Source organism: Mus musculus, chromosome 4 (genome assembly GCF_000001635.26).
Source record: "Mus musculus strain C57BL/6J chromosome 4, GRCm38.p6 C57BL/6J".
Classification (NCBI taxonomy): domain Eukaryota; kingdom Metazoa; phylum Chordata; class Mammalia; order Rodentia; family Muridae; genus Mus; species Mus musculus.
Genome location: NC_000070.6, coordinates 120,706,965 through 120,722,018, shown reverse-complemented (window position 1 = coordinate 120,722,018; position 15,054 = coordinate 120,706,965). Strand labels below are relative to the sequence as shown.

General features: G+C 52.7%; 1 protein-coding gene across 5 annotated transcripts in view; it reads left to right on the top strand.

Moving 5' to 3' along the window:
- Window positions 1–15,054, top strand: part of Kcnq4 (potassium voltage-gated channel, subfamily Q, member 4) — a 51,358-nt gene that overhangs the window by 25,473 nt on the left and 10,831 nt on the right. The window contains exons 2-9 of one of the 5 annotated variants that reach the window (XM_011240582.1): window positions 4,471–4,561; window positions 4,968–5,094; window positions 5,292–5,467; window positions 6,128–6,253; window positions 6,658–6,768; window positions 6,939–7,034; window positions 8,919–9,007; window positions 13,109–13,165. In XM_011240582.1, the coding sequence (XP_011238884.1) occupies window positions 4,471–4,561; window positions 4,968–5,094; window positions 5,292–5,467; window positions 6,128–6,253; window positions 6,658–6,768; window positions 6,939–7,034; window positions 8,919–9,007; window positions 13,109–13,165 (873 nt within the window). Of the gene's footprint in view, window positions 1–4,470; window positions 4,562–4,967; window positions 5,095–5,291; window positions 5,468–5,579; window positions 6,103–6,127; window positions 6,254–6,657; window positions 6,769–6,938; window positions 7,035–8,918; window positions 9,008–10,634; window positions 10,797–13,108; window positions 13,166–15,054 lie in introns of those variants that run through there. The other 4 variants (NM_001081142.3, XM_011240583.1, XM_006503255.1 and 1 more) reach the window with 4 other exon arrangements.

Sequence of the window (15,054 nt, the reverse complement as noted above, 5' to 3'; positions counted from 1 at the left end):
GTCAGGAAAAGGGAAGGATAGTGTATGAAGCCACTCTTCTAGAGAAAGGATGCTGGAAAAGGCCTCATCAAAGAAGTGGTGTGTGAGCAGGCACCCAGGTAAGCAAGGGAGCAACCAACCAAGCAAACCAGCAAAGCCTGTAGGTGGAGATACTTAGATGAGCTACTGGCAGGCTCAGGAAGTGCACACAGTGAGCAGTGAGCCAGAGAGCAGAGAGGATTAGTTGCAGGGGTGGGCAGGCAGGAGGGGTGAGAGTTGTGTGGAGCTGGGATGGGGGAGCAGATGGTGGGGCTTGACCAGGAGGAGGGATCTGGTCTGATCCAAGCTGGAGGTGGTGAATAGAAGATGACAGAATTACAGCTGGCTCAGGTGGCTGGCCTTAGTACCCAGTTACCATCGCTGAGCTACCAGGGAAAGGAGATCTTGTGGCACGTTGGGATTCTAGCTTAGGACATGTTTGGTTCCCGGGACCACCAGATAGCCAAGAAGAAACTTTGAGCTGGTAGGTGGACATGAGCTGGGCTCTCAGGAAAGCCTGCCACAGTTTCACACCCGCTAGGCAAAGAGGTGAGTACAGTAAGGGCTGGGGGCAGGACTGAACAGGATACTTTTTTGTTTTCTTGTTTGTAGTTTTCAGAAAACTGCATTTAAAAATATGTTAGCGGTGCTGGACATAGTAGCTCATGCCTATGAGCCTTACTAGTCCAGAGACAGGAGGATCACGAGTTTGAGCCTAAGCAGTTCAGTGAAGTCCTATATAAACAAACAAATACATACACACAATATTAATTATTTTAATTTTAATATTAATAAATATTAATAACTGGTGATAGTGGGAACCAGTGGGATGGCTCAGTGGGTACAAGTACTTGCTGTCAAGCCACACACACACACACACACACACACACACACAAACACTCATGCACAATATATACAAGTACTTGCCATCAAGCTCACAAGTTGAGTTTGATTCCCAGGAACTAGATAATAGAGGAAAAGAAGCAATTCGTGCAAGTTGTCCTCTGATCACACACCTGCTATGGTGCATGCACACACACACACACACACACACGTACGTACGTACGTACGTAGGTACGTACGTAGAATTATTTAAACAAGTTGGAGACAGTGTTGCGTGCCTGTAGCCCCATCCACTTGAGAGGTGCAATGGAAGGATCTCTTTAGCTCAGGCATTTGAGACTCTCTTGTTAATATAGCAAAGAACCTTCTCAAAAAAGATGGGGGAATGGTGCTGCAAAGATGGCTCAGTGGTTAAGAGCTCTGCTGTTTAAGAAGACCCACATTCCGTCTGTCCCAACATCCACATGGTGACTGATGACTGTCTGTAACTTCAGTTCCAGAGGAACCAACATCCTCTTCTGCCCTCCTCTGCTACTGTATGTACATGGTGTGCAGACATACTTGCAAGCAAGATACCTATACACACACTACTCTAGTAGAGACCCCAAATTCACCTTCCATCACTTAAATAAGGCAACTCACAACCACCGATAAGTCATTTTCCAGGGGACCTAGCACCCCCCTTCTGGCAGCTACATGCATCTGCACTCATGTGCACATACTCTGTCACCCCACATATACAAGACTACAAATAAAATAAATCTTTTGAAATGTTAGAGACTTGTCTTAGTCACTGTTCTACTGCTATGAAGAGACACCATGACAGAGACAACTCTTATAAATGAGAGCACTTAACTGGGGGTTTGCTTATAGTTTCAAAGGTTAATCCATCCTTATCACGGAGAGGGGCATGGCAGCATGCAAGCAGGTATGCAGGCATGGTGCTGGAGAACTAGCTGAGCACTAAATCCTGATCCACAGGCAGTAGGCAGAGTGGAGTTGGGAGAGGGGATGCGAGGAGGGGGGAGGGAGATAAATGGACTAAGTAGGATTGGAAGTGTCCTGGGCTTTTAAAACTCAAAGGCCACCTCTAGTGACACACCTCCTCCAACAAGGCTACCCCTCCTAATCCTTCCCAAACAGTTTTGTCAACTGGGAACCAAGCACTCAAATATATGAGTCTATGGGGGCCAACCTCATTCAAGCCACCACAAGGCATAGGGTCTATGTATGGAGCAGAATAACTAAGCCCTTGCCTAGAAAGCCCTGGGTTTGATCTCCAGCATTGCCAAACAAATAAATAAATGAAGGTACATTAGTTTGTTATTATCTAAGCAATCCATAGTCATTCTAAAACAGAATCTTAGGAAGCACAGATAAAAACAAACAAACAAACAAACAAACAAAAGCCAAATCCCTTCCTTCTTGCCTGCATACACAAAGGGCATCTCTTCCTAAACATCAGGATCACATGACACTTGAGGTTTCATAATCAGCTCTTTTCACTCAAGTCTCTTGTGGATAGTTGATACCTGTGTAACTGTTGAAGTAGCAAGAAAAAAAAATAAAGGAAAAGAATTCCAGAAGTGCTCATCATAAAGTCATGTATACCCACTGCTGCCTGAGGTCTTGGGCAGCTGAGAAAGGCAATACCAACACTGTGTGGACTGCAGCCCCCATTCCAGGTAGCCTCCTGCTGTTGGTCCTGTGGTTAATGACTGAATCTGAGGACTGTGGGGCCCACGTTTCCCTCTGTGCTTGCCTCGTGTCTCTGCTGACTCAGCTCTGGCCTGGAACTGGCCGCAGAGGCCTCCGTCATTCATCTGAAACCCTTTACCGGCAGCTGCTTCTTGCCTCCTTGATCCAGGGGCATTTCCTGTGATGCAGTCTCAGATGCTGACCTCCAAGGAGATGTAAGTGGCCCAGGGCACAGCCAAACCCTACTCTCAACTGTCCATCAGCCCTTACAGAGAAGGAGGCTGGCCAGAAGAGATCAGTGATTTTCCTAGGTGTACACACACATTCACATGCACGCATGTGTATACACACACACACACACACACACCACATGAGATGTGCACACATGCTTGAACATAGATAAAGATAAGTAGAAAGAGAGTTGGGCTGGGCATGGTGTTGCACACTTGTAATCCTACAACTTGTGAGGCAGAGACTGGAGGCTAGAGTTCAAGGCTAGCCTGGGCTACACAGCAAGACCCTGCCTCAAAAAAATTAACAAAAGAAAGAACAAACCCTGGGGCACCTACTAGAAAGCAGGCTCCAGCAAGGGAGTTTGAAGAGGGAGCCATGAGTAGGAAGGACTCAGAGGTTCTGGGGAACATATAGAGTTTGTACAGGGCTGAGGAACAGGCAGTGAGAAGCTCAGGCAGTGTGCAAGGCTCAGATGGATCTCAGCAGTAAAGCTCTGAGAACACACAGGAAGACTGGCAGGTCAGTGCAGAGTGATGCATTTCCAGGGAAGAAGCTATCACTTCTGGTGTTTTCTGGGTCGGTGGGTGCTTAGCACACCTTGTTCCAAAGAGTCCACACTCCCCTCGCCATGTCTGTAGCTCTCCTGTGTGTATACACCCCTCAAGGCACCTGCATAAGGCCTCCCCAAGGGACTCCTGGCTCCAACCTCCCGTCAGCCCTGGAAATACACAGCAACGTTAAGTGAAGCCCATTTCCTGCTGTGGGTCATTGTTTCTTCATGTGTAACTGACAAGGAAAGTGTTGGATGGTTAGGTTCTAGCATTCCTTTCCTAAAGGGCAACTTGGTACCTTCCCACTGCCCATAGGGTAGTTTCAGGCCTTAGTCTCCAGCTTCTCACTGCCTGTTCCCACTTTTCTCTTCCTTTACCCCTTGTGGTGCTTCTTCCCTGCCTACCCTGTCCCCCTTCTTTTTATTTATGGGGTGATGGTGGTAGTGGTGGCGGTGTGTGTGTGTGCTTGAGTGCATGTGCGCATGTGTGTGGTGGTCACAGGTGTGAGTGTCTGTACTCATGGAGGCCAGAGGAGGACATTTGTGCCCTACGATATTGCTGTCTGCCTTATGGCCCTGAGACAAGGTCCTCCAATGGTCCCAAAGCTCACTGTTTCAACCGAATGGACTGGCTGGCCCATGAGCTTCTGCGAGCTGCCTGTCTTTGATCCCAGGACTAGGGTTATAGACTCATGTGGTCGTGCCCAGCCTTTTTTACATGAGTGTTTGGGATTCGGATGCTTGTACTGTGAGTGCTCTCACTGCTGAGCCGCCTCCCCAGCCCCTCTCTTCTGTAGCTGACTCATTATGAATTCCATAGAAACATGGAGACAGAGCAGCTGTCCCTATTCTTCAGTTGAGGCCGCAGCTTCTGAGCTCTGCTGGAACACTTCCTTGGGACCTTAAAATGGAGCCCAGGGCCAAGGCGAGTGGGTGGCTGAGCCTGGGGAAACACTGAGTCTCTATGTTCTCTTGCCAGCCCAGAAAAAACCTGGGAGGCCTCCTCCTCGCTGAGCTCCAGTCACACCGAGGTCCTCTGGAGAGGGCTTGGGAGGTGTCAGCTCAGCGTCCCTCAGTCATGCCCTCCCCTCTGCCATCTAACCTTCCGGGTCACTCTCCAATTGCAGATTTTTGCTAGTCTTCAGCTGCCTGGTGCTGTCTGTACTGTCCACCATCCAGGAGCACCAGGAACTTGCCAACGAGTGTCTCCTTATCTTGGTGAGTGCGGGGAATCCCCCATAGATGCTCCTTCAAGGGAGAACAGCATATGTGTAGGCACCAATCTGCACCCGAACGGAAACAAACCTCACCAACAGAAGGCTTTCCACCAACTGAGAGCCATGTTCAATGCCACTGAACCAGGGCTAAGAGTCTAGAATGACAGGAAAACTGAGGGCGGGGAGAAGAAAAAAGAAAAAACAAAAACAAAAACACCAGCATCTTATGAAGCTAGATGCTTGTGTATGAGGGCAAACCTGGGCTTCTGTTCTTCCTAGAGGACAAAGAAAGGGTAACCTCTCTCCTGGAACACTCTCAGAGCTTTCCAGGTATAAGAGGAACCTAACCAGGTGTTGGTTTTCCTAACTCAGGATTGGGCTCTGATCTGGGTCCTGGTTCCCCACAGGAATTCGTGATGATTGTGGTCTTTGGCTTGGAGTATATAATCCGTGTCTGGTCGGCCGGATGCTGTTGTCGCTACAGAGGATGGCAGGGACGCTTTCGCTTCGCCAGGAAACCCTTCTGTGTCATCGGTATAAAGCCTTCCCTAGTCTGCCCCACTCCAAATCTCAAGGAGGCATTTTGATCCCAGCCTTGACCCGGACTCTGGTTTCTCATGAATTTTCGTGGACCCTCCCTATCTGAACCCCACCCACTTAATGTCCTCGGAGTTCCAGACCCCAGGTCTTGACAGGGGGTGGGCTGGTAACTTTGACACCCTGCCCTGCAGACTTCATCGTGTTCGTGGCCTCGGTGGCAGTGATAGCTGCGGGCACACAAGGCAACATCTTTGCTACGTCCGCGTTGCGCAGTATGCGCTTCCTACAGATCCTGCGCATGGTGCGTATGGATCGCCGCGGTGGCACCTGGAAGCTGTTGGGATCCGTGGTCTATGCGCACAGTAAGGTGAGGCTGGAGAAAGGTGAGAGGAACCAAGTTGCTACAGACTACACTAGGCACTAGCAAGAGGCGGAGCTTGGGCGGGGCCAAATTGGGGCGGGCGAGTAGGGACTGGAACCAGGCTGGGCTGGCCTTGTTAGGCACTGATGGGGGATGGGGGTTAGTGGGTGCGAGGCATACAGTGGGGCAAGTACAGTTGGGGTGTGATGGGGGGGCGTGTCTTGTCTGAAGTATGGGGCTGGAGCTTAGCAGGGGTGAGGTCCAATAGAAACTGCAGGAAGATCTGACGTGAGGGGTCGAGGCGTCGGGAGCCAGCAGGGGCGGGGCTCAGACAAGGCCTGAGAGGTAGGGCTTAAGGGTCACATCTGGAAGCCCTTAGGTTAGGAGAGGACTGCTCCCAATGGAGTGGGGAACTGGATGGGTGAGGCTGGAAAGGAACCGATGGCGCTCCTGGGTTGAAGCCTGAAAGATGGAGCAAGAATGGCAGAGCACAAAGGGCCTGGAGAAAAAGGGCTGAGCTGCCATGATTAAGGGCAGGCCTGGGCGTCTGGCTTTTGTGGTTTCAGAGAAGGCTGGGTAGGGGCTCCTTCCTTGAAGAAAGGGGCGACTGGAGAAGTGTGTGTAGCCTTTTCCCCTGACAGGTAGGTGCCCCTCCCCCTCCCCCAGGAGCTGATCACCGCCTGGTACATCGGGTTCCTGGTGCTCATCTTTGCCTCTTTCCTGGTCTACCTGGCTGAGAAGGATGCCAACTCTGACTTCTCCTCCTATGCCGACTCGCTCTGGTGGGGGACGGTGCGTGAGCATCTGTGCAGGGCTGCCCTTACCCCTAGAAGCATCCCTGGACACTTCCCAGGTTCTGTCTTCCTAGGATGCCCCACTCAGGGTTGGCCCGTCCTTGTCTCTTCACACTAAGGCTGTGGCTCCTGTGACCAGTCCCCATGCTTGTCCTACCCACTCTGTGGGACCTGTCTGTGCCCTCATCTCCAGCCTTATACTCAGCCCTTGTGATGTGTACCGCTTTTCCTTGACTAGTGTGAGAACGGAATCCACCTGAGAAGTCCTTGAGACCAATCCCTATGGTTGCAGAGGAAGCCCTTCTCTTGTTATTAATTTTCCCACTTGTTTTTGCTGTACCTTCAAGTCCTTGTGTCAGGTCCCTGTGCCCAGTCCTATGGGCAACCTGTTTGTATCTCCAGATCACACTGACGACCATTGGCTATGGTGACAAGACGCCACATACATGGCTGGGCAGGGTTCTGGCTGCCGGCTTCGCCTTACTGGGCATCTCCTTCTTTGCCCTGCCTGCCGTGAGTTCTCTGCTGGTTGTTGAGGGAGGCTGGGGATCAGGACCTGACCAGCCTGGTCCTAAATTTACCTTGGGCAGCCTGGGGTGTCCCAGATGCACAGGTATGGGAACATCCTAGTAGCCTCTTGTCCTCCTTGCCACACTACCTACAGCCATGCCTCATCCCCACAGGGCATCCTGGGCTCTGGCTTTGCCCTGAAGGTCCAGGAGCAGCACAGGCAGAAGCACTTTGAGAAGCGCAGGATGCCAGCAGCTAATCTCATCCAGGTACACGATGCTTAGGCAAGCCTGTGCTGTGTCAGCCCTGTGTGCTGACCTATGGGTTTCAAACTTTCAAAGTTCAGAGAGGCTAGAGACTTCAGCCTGGGGGTGGGGTGGGGGGTGGGGGGCGGTGTACCTGCCACATTATAGACAGAGCTGGGATGTTGACTGCAATATCAGTAATGCTCCCCACCCCCACAGCAAATACCTGCTTTTGAACTCCCTAGACTCACCCTGTTGCCAGCTCTGGCCATAATGTGGGATGTGGAGAGATCCTGGGGCAAAAGGCCCCCATCTCATGGTGGAGACCTAACTCTGCCATCCTGAACTGTCAGCCTGCTCCACTCCCAGCATCTTGATACACTGTATCCTAAGGAAGTCATGCAAGAAGATGGTCCAGGGCTAGACTTTTAGAATTGCTAGCATTTAATGGACAGCTGAAAAGGGAGCCAGTCAAGGAAATAGAGGGGGAGTGACCAGAGATGGGAGCAGGTGTAGGAAGCCGGGAGCATGTGATCTCTGTTTCCCTCAGTGTGATGGAGGATCTGAGTAGACTCTGATCTGTGCGTCACTCGCCATTGCCTTGGCTCCTCTCCAGTGTAGGGGCATGCAAGAGAACTCCCTGTAGGAGATAGTTGAGGGGTACTGACACAGCACACCTCTGCCTGCTCCCCAGCACACCGCCCTCTGACCCCCCAGACCCAAGCCTGACTCAGCTCCTCCTTATCTCTCCTTCCCAGGGTATAATAACCCTTTCTCCATCCCTCCTATCTCCAACCACCAGCCTGGCCTTTTCTTCTTAGCATCCCTTGGGGCACAATGGCCACTGTCCTCTGGGAGCTGGCCTCCCCAGGGGCATTGTAGGGGCAGGCAGCTGGCACTGTCCATGCTGAGAGACAGCTGGTATTGTGGTACCCATAATTAATGAGAGCTCTGGCAGCTGCTCCCCTGCCCATGCCAGGGACCCAGGCAAGCAGGAAGTAAAAATATTTCTGTCTTAGGAAGGCGCCAGGCTGGTGAGGTCACTTGTGGCAACCCCGTAAGGACAAGAGGCACCCAAAGGAGGGGGGCATCCAGGCTGGTCTGATTCTGGTTTGTCTTGTCTGTTTCTATATCTCCCTGCTCTGGTGGATCAATCCATTCCCAGGCCTTCCCAGATTCCCCTCTTCACCTAAAGGATGAGGGACAGTTTTGCTTCTCATTTGACTGCAGTCCCTTCTGCTGCAGTGTCTGTGGCTGCTGAAGAGTTGGTGGTCAATAATCTTTGTTGCTCTAGTCCCATGGTAGCAGTAGGCAGCTGATGAAACTACAGTGGACTCGCTGTTTGTAAATCCATTCACCCAGTCAACATTCCCTCTCTAAACATTCGCAGAACCACATACGCGTGCCAGATACTGTACTTGGCACCGAGGATGCAGGGGTGCCCGTGATGCAACTTATGAAGAAAGACACTAACCAGACACTGTAAATGCGTACTTAGCTAAGGGAGTGAACAGGAGGGCTTAAAGGAGCCTGGCCATGAGTGCACCAGGCACTAAGCTTAGCGTTGGGCAGATGTCTATTCATTTTGCCCACGCAACACTGTTAGGTCAACAATGGTCAGTTTATTCTGCATGGGAGAATGGATTAGAAACCCATGCCTCTCTGACCACAGACCCCCAGCTCTTACCCAGTGCTTGTAGGCCCCTGGCTCTGGTGCCAGTTTACTGAGGAAGTCGTTTCTCTCTAGGTCTTGGTTTCTTGGCTGGCCCTGCTGGTAGCTATGGAATTAGACTTGGCCTCTGGTCCTGGCATCACTCTCAGCTGGCCTGGAACTGGGTTCCTTCAGGGGCAGAGGGCTGGTGAGTGGCTAAGAACTTCTATGACACCCCATTCTCCATGTCCCTCCAGGCTGCGTGGCGCCTGTACTCCACGGACACAAGCCGGGCCTATTTGACAGCCACCTGGTATTACTATGACAGCATTCTCCCATCTTTCAGGTAGGTGCTGCGGGAGTGGGAGAGGGTAGGGGCTGGCAATAATGCCCCTTGAGAAGATGCCTTCAGGGTTGAGAAAGGAGATAGCTCCCGAAGGAACATCTGGGACTAGCTCTTCAGGTCCTGCATAACTTGGAGCCTGGCTGGTCCTCTCCCCAACTCTTCTGTGTCTACTGATCCCAGAGTATCTATTGATGCAGCTTTGCCCCTGGAGCTGAGCCCCATTCGTGGAGTGCTGGCATCTACATGCTCACCCATAGATGATGCCACCCAGGAAAGCTACACCAGCTCTTCTCCCCCCAGTCCTGAGTCGGAGACATATTAGCAATGCAGCTGGTGCTAGGCGGAGGGTGCTATGCAGAAATATGTGTGCTTGCCCCAGAGTCCCTGCGTGTGACTGTGTGGCCCCTGTTACTGTTGTGGGCAGCAGCCTCTGAGGCCAGCAGTGGGTCTGCTCTGCAGGCCCCAGGCTGGGCTGAGACTGAATGGGGGCGGCTCCGCGATGGAAGTTATTAATAGCATCATCAAGGTGTGTGGAGCCAGGTGCCTGGCCAGGCCCTGGGGCAGGAATGAAGACTGCAGAGCCGGCTCGGTTGGCTCAGTCCCATGGGCAGGACGGCATGGAGTGCGTGCTAGTCCAGGCTGCTGTGCTCAGCGCTTCTCTCCACAGTCACTGCCTCATTAGTTACCCTTGAGCAGCTGTTGCGTGATCCCACTTGCCCGTACCCGCACCTGGCCCCCTCTTGCTCCCCCTTGTCCCCCAGGCTTCCCAGGGGATGAGCAGGAGGTAGGGTCTGGAAAGGGGGCTCCCCACATCACTCCTCCCTCTCCCCATCTCCACACCTAGCAGAGGCAAGCTCCTACCTCAGAGGTAGGGCCGGAGGCCGGATTTGAAGCAGCCCCTTTATGGAGGAGGGATAATTTTAAGGAATCAAGACCAAGGCAGAAAGGGCACAGGGACTAGATGCTTAGAAATTGGCAAGGAAGTATATGGCAGTTGGGGTGGGGGACCCTAGATAGAGTGGCCTGGGTTTCCTAGTAAGAGAAACAGAACTTGGGCTGGAGATTTGGGCTCCGTTGGAAAGGCAGGAGAGGGGTGGGGTACCTTCTTGATCATGGCAGTAGGAAATGGCCTGGCGAGTCAGTGGACAGCCAACCCGACACCATCTCCACTACCTCCAGGGACTCCATGGTTGAAGGAACACTGAGGGGGTTGGGGGGTGGGAAGCTGGGCTGGCCACCCTATCAAATCTGCCCTTAGCTCCTGTATCCTCCTGAAACCCAAGTCAGATTGTGACACTGAGGATCTCCGAGTTGCTGCTGGCTGCACGGCTCCCCGATGAGCAGCAGAGTCAGCTAGATTTGAGCTCCCTCTTTGTGTGGGTGCTCTGGACGTATGCCCAACCTGCAAAACCATACCTAGATAACTTCCGATTTCCCAGAAACTTCTTCAGCGAGGGAGAAAGCTAGTCTCTCCACCCTGCCTGTTCTGGCCCGTGGTGTTTGAGAGCACCCTTAGAAGGTAGCTCAAGACTTGGCAGGATCTCAGCTCAGTAGCTCTGGGCCCACTGGGTGAGGTGGGTGGTGTCCCCAAGGCCCTGACTGTAGCTGATGGCGCCCTCTCCTGCAGAGAGCTGGCCCTCTTGTTTGAGCACATACAACGGGCCCGCAATGGGGGCTTACGGCCCCTGGAGGTGAGGCGGGCGCCAGTACCTGATGGAGCGCCCTCTCGCTACCCGCCCGTTGCCACCTGCCACCGGCCAGGCAGTGCCTCCTTCTGCCCTGGGGAAAGGTAGGGGCCCCGTGAGGCCACCACCACCTCTTGCTTCTCCTCTTCCTCTTCTGTTTTCTGTCTCACCCTCTCTCAGACCTCCTCTAGCCACCACATGGGTGTCTGGACCTGTTTGGGGGATTCTCTGGCATTGTTGTGAGGCCTGGTAGTTGTCATCAGATGGCCAGACAGGTACAGACTGAGGGCCCTCTCTAGAGAGGCCACAGTGGACTCACCTTTCTGTTCTCTGGGTCTCCAGGGTCTGAGAGGGACAGCTGTCCACACCATTCCTTCCTGTCATCTCCATCGTTCATACCATTGTCCTCTTTCTTTCTCTGTTTCCACGTCTCCACCCCACCCCCATTCTTCCATCCCTGCATCCCCATCCCTCCCGGGAAGCTGGAGAGAGGAGGAGGCCGCTGGCCCCAGGTGCTTACGGCTCAGGTAATCGAGGGCGCCCGTTCTGTTCTGGGGTGTGAGGGCAGGGATCCCCTCCCCCAGCATGCTCACCGAACATGCTGAAACACACCTCCCAGGAAGCAGGTGCCTGCCGGAAAGAGAACTCTGTGACTAAGACCGCTGTGACTAGGACCTTCGTAAACTCTACCAACAACTAACGCACTCATCTCTGCAGCTCTTGCCTGCAGCTTTGCTAGAGTGGGGCAGGGAGCAGGGGTCTCTTGGGGCTCTCTTCTTCTATACTGAGGTACGCTTTGCTGTGCCCAACCTTCTCTCCCAACTTGACCTGGAACTTTTGCCTGTTGAAAGAAGAATCAAGACAGAGCAGTGCTTGCTTCATCTGTGTGCCCCTAACTGGAGGAATCTCGGGCATGTTAGAATAAGGGAAACCCCTCCTCATGCCTTAGGAAGAAGAGGAACTTCGGTGAGGTTGCTTCAACCCTTTTGAAGTCAAGGGTCAGCTCAGTGCCCTCAAGCTCTCCTCCTCTTTGCCCACCGCTTTTGCTTTGCCTCATCCTTGAACTAGTCAGATGGACATCCGTTCTTTGAGTCTGGGGTATCATTAAGCCCAGGTCCAACATTAGCAACCAGGGAAGAGGTGGGTCCCTCTACACATCGAAGCTCATCTCTGCCTTGTGTCCTGGAAAGTCACCCAGCAACTCTGCTCAGTGCATTGGTAGCATTTAGGCTGCTCGGGGGCCTAGGCTTTCTGATTTGGGGCTGAAGAGGCTCGGGGGATGGATTGATGGGGATAATTGGGAGCAGAGTCTTTTCCTTGTTCACAGTAAGGGCTCTTACTGGTCAAGGGCTAGATAGGTCTGGAACTTCGGGGAGAGGAAAGATTGGACCAGTTAGACTGGGAGCTCCCTTGAAGAGAAGCCCCTGGTGTAACCTGACTTGGGTTCTCCATCACTGCCTGTAGGCGCCACGCTTGCCAAACCACAACTTATAGTCAGAAACTCACAAGGTTTGGCATTCTGGCAACCCTGAGCAGGGCCAAATGTGGACTGTGAGCTTACAGTTCACTCTTGTATCCGAATCAGAAGATACTAGAAGTAGAAGGTAGCTTGGAGCCTGTGCCCTTAATGATTCTTTGTCCCCGAGTCCTCAGAGGCCTGGGAACACATGGATGTTAAAAGCCTGGCATTATTAACACCGTATCTGTCTGCTCTGAAGTGTCTGTCTGCTCTGTGTGTCTGATGGTGGATGAGGAACCTGGGTGGATAAGGTGGGTGTTGAGCTGTGATTTTTGGATCCATCACCAGGCTCAAGCCAAGTGACCATGCCCTTAATCTTGGCTATCTTGACCCTAGGAGATGGGGTGTAAATCCTGCTAGAACACCCCCAGACACGCGTGTACATAGACATGTGTATACACACGTGTGAACACACTTATCTTCCACACCCCACCCTGGTTTGGCCACACGGAGCTTGGAGATGGCCCACACTGAGCATGTTTTCAGAAAGTGGGGCTCCAAGGAGGAAAGGACTTCCTGGGAATGGCGTTCCCAGCGCCAGGACCTCCCTTTTGAGGGCTATGGGATGAGTCTCTAAAAGCCTGGTCTCCTGACTGCCTGTATCCACATCCCATAGAGCACGAACTCAAACTGTGAAGGATGGGACTTCTCCATCGCACAGACGCAGTCTCTGGAGAAGGGACCTTGAGTTCTGCAGGCTCGCCATACACCCGAGGGATCGTATGCAGAGCCTGAGCATCTCTGCATCCTGGGGTTGGGATGGAAGATGACTTGAGTGGGGAATCTCTCTCTCCCTCCAGCCACAGGAGGCCAGTCCCATCCTGGCTGCACTCCACACTCTACCCGCCCGTCTCTTCGTCACTAACCTCTGTTCATGTCTTGTTCTCAACTTTCCAGCCAGATGTTTAGTAATAAGCGGAGTTTCTTTCGGATCCACGCCAGCTGGAGACCGAGGTACCCCCCCTCGTCTGCTCCTCCTGTCCCCCTCTTCCTTTCTCCTCCCACTTTAGGGGCTGGAGAGGGGGTCAGGATGGGTCAAGGACAAGGTGCATGTGCCTGCCGCCTGCAATCTGCCTTGGGGCCCTAAGGAGCCCCCTTGCCTTCCTGGGGATGCCTCTGCCAGGTTTAGGGCATGGGCCCAGTATGTCAGAAGGGACACTCTCAGGAGCTCTGAGTGTGTGCTGGCTATGCTGCAGATCCCTGTGTTATCTTGGCCAAATTCCTTCCCTCCTTTGGACCTTTTTACTTCTGTAGAATGGGCAGGATGAACTAGAGGCTTTCTGAAGGTCCTTCCACTCTGACCTGTGCCAACCTTGGAAGTAGTTTCCTGACTCCACCCTCCACCTGGGAAGCCCACAGGTGTCTGAAGGGGCTGTGCCCGGCACTTCTGTCATCAATTTCAGAGCCCCTGCTCTTTTCAGCTGCATCACAACTATATTTGTGGTACCTGCCCCCGTGCCAGGCCCGGCTCTGTGCACTGGGGAAATGGTAATGAATAAAACATGGTCCCCAGAGAGTTGCAAGGAGTAATTGTGGTTCAGTGCATTGAGTACAACACAAGAGGGGAGCAGAGGGGCTGTGCAGCTGAGGTCAGGTATTTAGCCCAAAAGCAGCCCTGCAAGAGGGGGCTGCCGGAGGAGGGTACTCAGGCCAGAGAGCAGCATAGATCAAGCTTGGAGGGAAAGGAGAAAGCATAGCTGCAGGAGATGAGCCTGTAGCTCTGATCTGAGAGTGGCTTGCTGGGGCAGGACTGGGTCACAAAGAACCCCAGCCCAGTATGAGCCTCATTCTATTGGCATATAGGTGGCCTAGGTTTGTGGAGCCCCTGCCTCCCCAAGGTGCCAGTGGAGCCTTGAGGTTGAGCATGAGGGCCAAGGCCCCAAATTGTCTGTATGCTTCTGTTGAGAGGCAGCCCGTCTTAGAATTGTTCGTTCCAGGCCACCGCCGAGTTTCAATTTGCTAGCCATGTGTCCATGGACACAGCACCTAGCTTTCTCTGACTAAGTTCCCTTCCATGTAAAATATAGGTGCTAATGGGACTCGCTTCTGCTAAAACTGACTGGCTCCTGTAAACGATGACCTCAATCAGTTTACTGTTTCTCAGTTAAGAAGGCCTTTGGGGTGGGGCTCAGTTGGTACAGTGCCTGCCTAGAATGCATGCGTTTGCTTCCTAGCGCTGCATAAACTGGATATGATGGTGCATGATTATAGTCATAGCACACAGGAGGGAGAGGCAGGAGTTCAAGGTTATCCTCAGTTACATATCAAGTTTCGGGCCAGCCTGTGCTGCCTGAGAGCCCATCTATAAACAAACAAACAAAAAGTAGAACCCATACTTTTGAAAAGTAGTCTGGAAGCCAAGGAGGATGTAGCTTTCTGGTGGATCTTGAGAATGCTATCCCCAATCCTGAAAAAAGAAACAAAACAAAACAAAACCCAAAAGCTTGGGAGTATGTCTGTAGGAAATAGGGGCTGCCTGAGGGTGGCACTGAGGAGACTGGGTTAGACCTATTCCTGTGCAAGTGTAGGTTGGAGGGCAGGAAGAATCAGAGGCCAATGGAAAGGCTCCTTCCCCGTCATCCCTGAAGAGGGGCTGTGTGGAATAGCACAGGGGTGGGTGTCTGACTTTCCCAGCCTGGACTGCAATGGGCCGAGTTCCCTGTGGCTATGAGTACAAGGGCTGGCTGAGTTTTCAGGGCAGTTAGCAGCTAAGACAGGGTTTACCCCCTCTGTCCCCTTCTCCCTCATCTTCCCACCCCAACCCCACCCCCACCCCATCCTTCCAGGCACCACAGTTCTACTTTTCTCTACCTCAACACTGCTGACATTTTGAATCGGACAAT